The 11,109-nt window shown below is 43.6% G+C and overlaps 2 protein-coding genes across 2 annotated transcripts; both read right to left on the bottom strand.

Moving 5' to 3' along the window:
* Positions 1-243: 243 nt before the first annotated feature.
* KATG2 (Catalase-peroxidase) lies at positions 244-3,025 on the bottom strand (the record flags this gene model as incomplete). Its single annotated transcript, XM_031153511.1, has 7 exons — positions 244-897; positions 968-1,290; positions 1,351-1,596; positions 1,656-2,304; positions 2,368-2,522; positions 2,589-2,655; positions 2,792-3,025. 7 exons carry the CDS (start codon positions 3,023-3,025, stop codon positions 244-246), a joined length of 2,328 nt encoding a protein of 775 aa, XP_031004094.1.
* A 7,161-nt stretch (positions 3,026-10,186) lies between these two features.
* LHYA1_G008590 (uncharacterized protein) lies at positions 10,187-10,381 on the bottom strand (the record flags this gene model as incomplete). Its single annotated transcript, XM_031153510.1, is given in 2 exon segments — positions 10,187-10,266; positions 10,279-10,381. The coding sequence occupies 2 exon segments, from the start codon at positions 10,379-10,381 to the stop codon at positions 10,187-10,189; spliced, it is 183 nt and encodes a 60-aa protein (XP_031004093.1).
* Between the last annotated feature and the right edge of the window lie 728 nt (positions 10,382-11,109).

The following is an 11,109-nucleotide window of genomic DNA, read 5'->3' as shown; positions in this document are numbered from 1 at the left end:
CCCTTCTCTGGCCGCATAGACTAAAGTACTAATTCATTGGCAGGCTCTAGTCTCCATCCTTATCTCCCATACTTGTTTATTATACGTCAAAACCACATCTTTGAGACAAACTATCATTGCTTGGTGTATCTATCTATCTATTTATACATTTTTGGATATATATACTTTCTGAAATTTGAATAAAATTTTGGTTCGTTCAAATCGCAAACAAAATTGGCATCCCGAATATAGAGGTAATGCCTACTATTTCTTTACATCATAACGATCCAAATTCATGACCTTTGTCCAGGCGGCCACGAAATCAGGTACGAAATTGTCAGACCCGCCGTTCTGGGCGTACACCTCTCCAATAGCCCTCAATTCAGCATGCGCGCTGAAGACAAGATCAGCGCGCGTCGCTGTAAACTTCTGAGCGCCCGATGAGCGGTCCTTTGCGGTGTATAGCTCATTGGTGGAGTCTGCGGTCCACACGTTGTTAATGTCGAGTATGTTGACGAAAAAGTCGGTGGTGAGTTTGCCGGGACTGGATGTCAGGATGCCGTTGGAGGACCCGTCATAGTTGGTATTGAGAGCACGCATGCCGCCAACGAGTACCGTCATTTCAGGTGCCGTCAGTGTCAGCAGTTGGGCTTTTTCGACGAGGAGCTCCTCTGTACGTGCTAGCGACCAGCCTGAGCTGTTGCGGAAGTTACGGAAACCATCGCCCTGTGTGTTGAGGAACTCGAAGGTGGCAATGTCTGTGTCTTCCTGGGTGGCGTCAACGCGACCACCGGTGAACGGCACTTTGACACCAGTGTGGCCAGCATCAGCAGCAGCCTTCTCAATAGCAGCATTACCGCCGAGGACGATAAGGTCAGCTAGGGAAACTTTACCAGAGGCAGTCTTGATTGTGTTCAACTGAATCAAACGGTTAGTCTCAGTAGTTGTAGAAATGCAAAGCGCGCGAGGAAAAGGGAGGATAACATACAGCGTCAAGGACCGTCTTTAACTGCGTGGGGTTGTTTACTGGCCACGAGGCCTGGGGCTGCAAAGCAATGCGGGCTCCATTGGCACCCCCTCTCTTATCACCCCCACGGAAAGTGGATGCCGAACCCCAGGCTACCGAGACCAAGCTCGAAACGTTGACGCCGGGGGCGGCAAGGATTTGTGTCTTCAAATCTTCCGCATCGGCATCAGACAGGGCGGGGAAGGATGCGGCGGGGAGAGGATCCTGCCAGATAAAGCTCTGCTTGGGCACGTCGGGGCCTAGGTAGCGGGAAATAGGACCCATATCACGATGCAAAAGCTTGACTATTTGTTTCCCATAATAAGTCAAAATGAATCACGGAAATCTAGGGGCTAGATACTTACACCACGCTGCTGCAAAGGCATCAGTGAGTTCTTTGAACCCCTCGTCACCTAACCATGAATTGGCAATAACGTTGTAGCTAGGATCCTCCCGCAGGCCAAGATCGCTGACTAGCATGGTAGCGTGGCGGAACGTCTTGTTAAAGGGATCAGGGTAATCAAGAGTTCCGTTCAACGCCTCGAATTGAAGAGCTCCGGCAGGACTTTTCACTAGGGTCCACTCGTTGCCCAACAAACTCTCTAGAAAGTCTGAAAAAGAACAAGTCAGCATGCACGGTCAGTGGAACCGGAAATTGGGGATTTGTTACCATTGCTCCACTTTGTTGGTGTCTTGGACCAGATGACTTCCAATCCACTAGTGATGGTGTCGTCTGCGTTACCAGTACCAAAGCTGTTGGACCATCCCAAGCCTTGCTGTTCTAGGGGTGCTGCTTCTGGCTCAGGGCCAACGGTAGTGCTCGAGGCTCCGTGAGTCTTTCCAAAAGCATGACCTCCAGCGATCAGTGCAACAGTCTCAGAGTCGTTCATACCCATTCGGCCAAAGGTCATACGAATGTCGAGGGCCGACGCTTTCGGGTCACCGCTAGCATCAGGTCCTTGCGGGTTGACATAGATAAGCCCCATGTTAGTAGAGGCAAGTGGTTTCTCCAACTTGTCGGCGCGCTCAGTGGTGTCGGTGCTACCGTTGTAACGGACGTCGTTGCCGTGGGGGACAAACGTTGTCTCGTCACCCCAGAAGACGCTTTCATCTGACTGGAACGTATCGGGACGTCCGGCAGCAAATCCGAGGGTTGGGAAGCCATTGCTCTCAAGGGCACAGTTACCAGCCAGGACGACCAAGTCGGCCCACGAGATGGCTTTTCCATACTTCTGCTTGAGCGGCCATAGCAGGCGCCGGGCCTTATCAAGACTCTGATTGTCGGGCCAGCTGTTGAGGGGAGCGAAACGTTGCTGTCCCTACAAGGATACGGTGATTAGCCCTCGGAATCCAGGAAGCAGACAGGATACATAGGCACTTACCATACCGGCACCCCCACGCCCATCGATACTTCGATATGTACCCGCACTGTGCCAGGCCGCACGAATTAACAGACCAGCATAGCTGCCAAAATCAGCTGGCCACCAAGCCTGCGAATCCGTCAACAAGGACATGATATCTGACTTTAGCGCCTCATCTACGTTGTGTTAGATTGTTTGTGTCACATTGCAATGGCTTAACGCTCTACATGCGCTCTACCTACAGTCTAGAGTAGCGAATGCGGCGGCATAGTCAAAGTCAGCCCCAAGCGGGTTTTGCTCCGGCGAAAACTGTCCAGCGAATTAGCATAGTACAGTCTCGTGTTTGGGAAAAGCTGAGGAGTCGGCTTCTAGGGCTCTTCAAATAGCCCCTAGACTCCCAGCTTCCCTCCCAGATTCTAGCATATCTGTATGGGAATAAGCCTACTTGACGAAGGACATCCAGCCTCAACTGTTTCGGCCACCAGTCTTTGCTACGAGTACCGGCGCCTGCTGCGTCGCTGATGACACTGGTTTTGCCGAAAGAGGACGCAAGAGTGTCGAACGACGACGGGTCGTCCCTCGCGACCAGGAGGTCTCGCCTGTTAGCGCCGGCATAGGGGCAGCCTTGTGCAGAGACGAAGGGCAGAAGGCCGATCAATAGGGACCGAATAGGAGCCATGGTAGGAGCAGGCAAGCTGTAAACGAAACGACTTGCAGAGTTCAGCAGCGATCGGAGCTGGGGAGAACATTGCCTTCCATGGCCATCGCGCGACTTTTATACACCTGAGAACATACTGTTGTTAGTTCGACTGACAAGGGTGAGCACGTACTCAGAAGGGAAGGTAAAGGAAAGGTTAAAATTACCATCATACCCTGAACAATCGCCGCTAGGATCTAGGCTTTAGCTTTATGAAGGTGCGCCTTGTTCAGCAAGTGGCCTAGAGTCTGAATGGTTTGGGGCATCACCTCGCCAGAAAGCTAATTCAGTGGAATCTGAGCTGACAAAATCTGGCATCACACGATTTGACTCAAACTAACCAGAACTTCGGATCACTGTGGCAGCTATACTGGGGACCGGGTGTTCAGGGATTATTCAGAAGATGATGTGACCAACAGTGTTCAAGGTGGAGTGGCCAATAAGGACATCTGAATAGTCAAAGTTTTAGCTGTCTCTAGTTAGTTGCTGCTTAGTAATGTCTTTTGTCTTTGTAAACAGAATTAACTAATTCGGTAGGCCCATAGCATACAGCTCGGACTCAAGAAATGAGGTCGCTTGGCATGCGGACTTAAATATCTCTGGACACTCTCACTCGTCAGAGCCGTTTGGAATCATCATGCATCGCTGGCGATGGATTCCATCCTGATTTACGTCCAACCAGCGAGTACGAACACTTGAGTCATTAACTAACAATTGATAGTGTATACTTGGCTGTCAAGAGACACAACTTCTAGTTAGTAACATACGTACTCGTATAAGACCAGTCAAAGATCGTCAAGAAACTCGGGGCCATTGGGGCCATTGATCAACGAGGGGACGTCCACCAGACCCAGATTATTCGCCAAAACACAGCCAGTCGCCTTTCCAGGGGTATGCTTGGATTTTCCGCAGGGGGCGGGGCGGGCGAGAGGAGAGTGGGGGTACTCCATAAGGCAAGCGGGTATGCCGGAGGAATTACGGAGTACTCGCACAGTATTAGGATTATGGTAAGATACCTGGTGATAATGGCGAGACTCGTTACTGAAGTAAAAGTCTGAAAGCTTTCCAATTTTTGAAGCCTCGGCATGAAAACACCGGTCTGCCTAGCCGGCAATGGCAGTCCGGATGTCCAAGAACACCTCCCCCGGAATCTGAGCGGGGAATACTCGAGAACAGATACTCGAGAACGAACAGGAAGGATTCCTGGGGTAACGGTAAAACGTTTTTTTTTTTTTTTTGGAAGTTCAGGGTCCTATGCACGGGCCAGGAGCACGTTGTTTTATACTGTACTGCATAAGAAAATGCAATGAACTAATCCAGTAGGTAAACCGTTTGTACGTCCATTTTCACTCTCACGAGCTCTATCCCAAAACAGCCAGAACTTGTTGAGAGACGGCGGTTTAGTAGTCAAAATTGTATTGAAGAAAATGAATGGCTGTGCCACAGTAACACCACAAGTCCGAGAATTCGATTCGAGGGGTCGAGAAGATAGCCGGGGTGTACGGGGCCAATTCATGCATCGTTCGTCAATCAGCGATCAAGACTTGCGCACGGGGTGATCGGGAAGCATGGTGGCTCCGGCTCTTCTCGGCCAGCTCTATCGCTAGGGGCCGGCAGATTTTCTTCGCAACGGGATAATGGTGTTGGTGATGAAGGTAGTCACTGGTCAATAAGAAAAAGGGGCACAATTGCCTTACTCCTGAGACGAACTGATCGTGCCAATAGCGTTCCATCCTCACCAAAATATACAATCTCAATAAGCGTGTGTTATCACTCCCATCTCTTTAACGTTCCTCGTCAACTTGTCCTTCTACAAATGTCGTCTTGCACATAAAACGCCCATCTCACTAGACCCCGGCACCGTTGGAACCTTATTTATAGACCATCCTGGATCTAAACTCTAACGAGCGGTTGGTAGTCTTGGCAGTCACATGCATTCTTGCGGCTCAGGCAAATCCAACGGCTCCCACGCTGACTCGAGGCTGACTAAATCGGAAGTTGGAACTCACTCTGGAAAGTTGGACCAGGTTCGAGGTGACCAATGCAAAGCTTCCGATTGGATAGAAGTCCGCCAGTAATCGACAAGTTTCTTTGTAAGTTCATCTGAAATAATCTACGTACTATACAGATCAGTGTCTTGCTCTTTTTACGATATGCGCTTATCAAATAGAAAAGTACTGTACGTAGTCCAGTATAGGATTGATAGGTTGCATTTTACGAGGACCTGTAGACTATTACCGCGTTGATAGAGCTTACGCTTATGCTTTTTCTTCAGATTGCCTGCCTTCGTGATTTTGCGATATTCCCTGCCCGATATTCTCTGCCTGCTGTAAAACTTTTAGCAATAAGTTAATAAGAAATAGATTAAAGAGTTACCTTTAAGAACTTGCGATCTTAATACCGATTAAGGCAATTACCCCTATTGATATGTCGACCGGCTGGGCTTCCGGAGTAACATGCATGTTATACGAAGTAGTATCTACCGGGCGTTGTTACCAAATCTGCATTTCACGGATGATAATATAGCTAAAACAAGGTCTTGGTTAGCTAGAAAGATCCTTAAATATAATCATTTGTGCGTCTTTTAGAGTTTCAACGGTTTCAAAAAGAGTTCATGTACTAGAATAAGCATACTTCTAAGAGCCGAAGTCTATATAAGCATAAGCCTCTCAAAGTTTCATAAACTTTGAGATGCAGATTTGGTGATGACACCCTGTACCTTACAGCCCCCACTCTCGCCCCGCCCCGCGCCCTGTGAAACAGCCAAGAGGCAAAACAATTCAAAAAGAGAAGTCAAACCGACCACGCGGACAGCCTGATCCATGCGGTGTACTTTATACTTTGTACATAAAACATGCGAAGATGAGTGTATTACTGCGCGATCAAAAGCATTTGACTCCTTTGGGTTTGGGGGATCATTACTAATAAATTCATCCCACCGGTAAGGAAAGTTCGGATATGTACGCCTAAAAGTACCGTCAATTTCACTCCTCCTTTACCCCTAAATGAAGCGAATCACATGACTAGCTCTCAAACTTATTCCTTCGACTCCGACTATCACAAATAAGAGAATCTTTAGCTTTGTAATCAGATAGATAGATGCAGTTCCAGCACATGGCGAGTTCGACCAAATACCGATTTTCGAATCCACAAAGACGTGGATCGGGTTTCACTATCGCCAATGAAACCAGCGAAGACTGCATTCAACAATGTGATGGAAACTATTGACTCAACCGATGGTTGGCAAAGTTTTAGTATATTGCATAGTATAGGTAATCCTCTGCGTTCAAACCTCTTAACAAATACTTGGAAAGAAAGACTCCAGCAGTTAAGGGACACTCTTGATTTTACTTCCTTCCAGGTGCGGACCTGACTAAGAGATTTCATGGGCAATAATAAGATGTGCGAGAGAAAATATAAACTAGAAACAACAAAAGATACAATTTCAAGTGCCAGATTACCACTTTCAAAACTTTCAAAGAATTCAAATGCAAAATTATCCCTATATGTGAGAAGAGGTCCATCACTCGAGGCTCTCCTCTTGAATCTATGCAATTGCAAAGTAGCAAGCCATAACTTGATGCAACCTTTCAACGAAAACGCAAAATAACTCTCGTTTCAGCAAAATACACATCTTTTATGGCAAATCATAAGCAGCACCCTTGGCAGCAGTTCAACTGCAATTTGGTGTCATAACCTTCCATCTCTTTGTGAACTGACTCATGTATGATACTCGACCCAACTTGCATCCCAAATTTCTTATTCAAAAAGTCCGCAATCCAGGCAGCTCTATCAACCATCAAAAACAGATAACCACGAGTAAGAAACAACACCAAAATTAAGACACTCTTTCGCAACTAGGGTAGACCCGATAAAATCCGTAAGGAATGCTTCCAAAAAGCAACCCCGTTATTAGGAGGCACACGAAGCCTTAAAAGCCTTTTCAAGACTTAACGATGCGACCCCAGGTGTGCAAGCTAGTCTTCCGGATACCGAGCCTTTGAAGCCGAATATGAAATTGATGCTTTCTTCAATCTGTTGAAACATGCTATCTGGCGTGTAAACGAGACTGGCGAGTACGTACTTCAAGATGAAGACTATGCCGTAAAGTCCAATGTCTGAATTAAAGGTGCTAGAGTCGTTTTCGATAATAGGGACTTGACTCGTCAATGGATGTGAAGCATCTTTGAGTATATGAGGGGTGTAATAGTTTAGAGTGGATCCGATTCATATCCTTGCGATTCTAGATGGTGTAGAAAACCTTGCACTGCAAGAAGAGATTCTAAAGACGGGCTTGATTAATTGCCACGCGTTGGTATTGAAGTTGCAGTCGGCGGATCCCGTAGAGACTGTTGCGATTTTGTGTTATGGTAGAAAGGTATAGTAATCAATTTGTGAAGCGAAGTTCATACCCGGCGCCACCCGAAGCTTGGATGATGTGGACGTATCAGGAGATCAAGCTTGCAAATCGTGCTATTGGAGTTAGTAAAAAAGGCCAGGCCAGGTGGTTCAATATATCTCCTGTTAATCAGTTAGTAGATCAACTAGAGTCTTATATATCAGCCAATTGAAAATTATGGAGTTCAGAGTTCTTATAGAAAGAGAGGAAACTACCTATGCGGCAAGATGTTTCGGTTGCATAAAAGGTTAAGCTCTCGCTTATTTGACCCCGCTTTGCATTTCCACCGCTTTTGGCAAAAGGAGAGTCATTCAAAAGAAGTATAAAAAATTTGGTAAAATAAATGTGATGTGTGCACCCTCCGGGAATCGCTGAAATATAATTAGATAAAGTTGTTAGATGCTGGATTTTGATTTCAAACTTACAACCCGGGGCCAGCGCATACTAAAGTATGGGAAGCGCTGATTTTACCACTAAACCAAGAGTGCCATGGTTTTCTTGAGTTGGAAAAATCGTTTATTCTGACATATGGGCCCCGCCACTTTTAAAACTCGCTTCCGGATTCCTGTTTCCCGCAACCTTGTTTACTAAAAGCAGCTGCCCAACTTACCAACACATGTATGCGCGATGGTATTCCAGATAACCGTATTCAGTTATTAAATGCAGTGCATTATTCAGAGAGTATGCTATTTATACCATAGGTGACAGCTATTATTTTTCTAAACATACTTCTCTTTTCCCAAGGATCTTCGGATCATCTTCCTCTTCCTATTATTCACTTGCCCTCTTTCATATTCGAATTTTTGCTCTTTCTAACATAAAAGATGGGGAAGCTAAAGAAAAAGCGTTTAGCAGCTATTACACTTTCCTAATATCACGGGTGAGTCATATATATATAGAGGCTTAATATGGTATTTAACAAGTTTAATAAAGGAGAGAGAAGAATCTTCGTCTGGATCCGAAGAAAAGTAAGCGCTCCCCGGTTAAGGCTTAGTAAGCTAAGCATGGGCATAGCCCGTGCTTTACCCCTAGGGCTCGCCCCTTACACCTAAGAGCAACTGCTTAAATCTGCTAAGCAGATCGAGCATATAATAAGCGAGTGATACGTCCCTATAGTTGCCTAACCAACTAGTAGAGGATATAATATAATCCTAGCATTCTAGGAAGATTATGCTACTTGGATTGGCAAGCCAAATCAAATTCCTAATGCTAAGTAGAAAAAAGTATTCTTTAAAGCGCTAGTAATTAAACATTCCGGCTAGATTAGCGATCGTCTATCTATAACTACTTTAACTATGTATATTACCCGTCTTGCGATAGCCTACCAACGGAAATATAGTGTGAGGATCCCTAAAGAGGTTTTAGCTAAAGTGAAGCAAGTAAGTTAATACTTCTCTTATCTTATCTTCTAGTTAAAATTTTAACTTAAGTTTAGTATATTAAGACCGAGTTAAAAGAGTCACTAGCCTTAAGAAGTGCAGCTTGCATAAAGCTAATAATGGACACTTAGGATCTTAATACACTTCTCTACTATCTATAGAAAGAAGATTATTATAACTATTGAAAAGAATAATTTCGTATCTAGATAGCGTTTTTTCTTCTTATTCTTATATATATAGCTGCTTGGCCAGATGCTATTATTAAGTTAGATGGATACTAGAAAAGTAATAAAGGGTTAACTTATAAGGTTTGTTATATTTATAGAATTATATTTTAAAAGACTTCTACTAATCACTTATAGGACTGTAAATTTTATCTTTTATGAAGTAAAGGGGATGATCCTCTAGCAATGAGTCTTACTATAACTTTTAATCTTATAAAGGGTAACTGTTGATATCATAGGTTGATACGTGATCATAGTGCTACTACGCGTAGTTGATATAATACTGGTATTCTTGTGGATAATTATAAGGAAAAGACGATACGCGTCTTTTCGCTGACTAAGCGGATGACTAAGCTAGGTCACATGATTATAAAGGTCGGGATACAGCCTATTATCCTAACATAGATAGTTCTCTCTTTTGTGACTATAATTCGTCTTATCTAACCAGATCGTCTAGATCTCCTATATAGTCCTTCTTATCTGCTATAACTATTGCAATGCAGATCTCGCTATTCTAAAAATGTAGTAAACACATGCTTATAATTAGTGCGATTTAAATAAATAACGTTATATTTATATGGCTGAAGATTAAATAAGCTAATAAAATTATAGTAAATAAATATAAAACTGATAAGAAACTAATAATAAAAGCATATTAGATTATCTAGATCTATGGATCCTAGACGTCCTAAAAATGCTTCTATAGGGAAAAGTCTAAATGCAGCTAGCGTGATAGCACTACGTCCCTTTTCACCTATTCCTCCACTTAAATAGTAATGCTATTTGTATTAATAAGTGTCTTAAGTAATTAATTCGGAGTTATCTTTATTATTGCATCCGCTGGATTATCCTTCCCGTTTATCTAGCATATCTTATAGATCTTACGCTTCTTATAGGATTCTCGTAGCTCTATAATGTTAATTATTAGGCGTTTCTCCTTAGTTGTTCTAAGCTTTATAAGGCATTTATAGAGGGAGTATAAATCGGTGCATATAACTGTTTTAATTGCTAGCATCCCTAGCTCCTAGGTGATCTGCCTAAGAGTTAAGTTTATAACTATTCTTATATCTACGCCTACTACTATGCTATAGATTTCGGATGTGAGGCTGCTTCTTATTACCCTTTTGCTCTTTATCGAGCTCTAATAGGCTATGTTTCCCTTAATAGTAAACTTGTTTTCCTTCTTATTTAGCCTCTCATTTACTAGAACGATTATATATCCTAACTAGGAACTTAAATCTTTATTATTAGCTAGTGATCCGTCTATAAAGATGAAGAGGCGGGCTGTATAGAGGTCTAGAGGGATGTAGTAGAGGCCTCTTTCTAGATTGTCCATCTGCTACCTAAGGCGCTTATTTAGCTGTGATACCTTAGGCTCTTCTAGATCTTAGTATTATGCTAAGATTAATAAGTTGAATGCAGCTTCTAGCTAATAAATCGATGCAATATATGCTCCTTGTGCGTGCTGTTATAGATATACTTATTTATAGTTGTCGGCTTTATTATTAATAGTGGTTAACTTCTTCCCTTATTCCTTTTGTTAAAGTATGAGGTTATCCCCTTTTATTGTTAGGATGCATCTATTAAAGATAAGTGGATTGCCCTTAGTGAGCTTCTCCTTTGGCTTCGCTTTTAACTTGGCCTTATGTAGTTTATTGTCTTCTAGTTTCGCAAACTTCTTGTTATAGAGGATAATCGTGTTATCCGTCTGCATACCTATAATCCTGACACCTTGACTTCCCTATGTGATTAAAAAGCATAGGTCGTACGTTGAAGTCTTTATCCTAAGCTTCTCCTTGTGATGCGTGAAGTATGTGATAAACTAGTGGGTCTCTGATTCGGCCACTCCATATAGCGGCTTGATAATGATTATAATAGTCCCTTCCGGATATAAATGCGTGATCTCCTTTAGCAGGGATGCAATTATCTTTTGGACGAGGTTTGACTGTGATTATGAATATGCTTAAGTGATGTCTTGTAACTATAATATAAATCCGCGCATTGGGAGCATAAAAAACGAAGGGGCTAGGATTAGTATTACTCTTTAGCTTGCTCTTTGAATTG

The sequence above is a fragment of the Lachnellula hyalina genome (assembly GCF_007821495.1).
Source record: "Lachnellula hyalina strain CBS 185.66 chromosome Unknown contig00099, whole genome shotgun sequence".
Taxonomy (NCBI): Eukaryota; Fungi; Ascomycota; class Leotiomycetes; order Helotiales; family Lachnaceae; genus Lachnellula; species Lachnellula hyalina.
The sequence above is the reverse complement of the archived record's forward strand: the minus strand, read 5'-3'. Positions and strand labels throughout refer to the sequence as shown.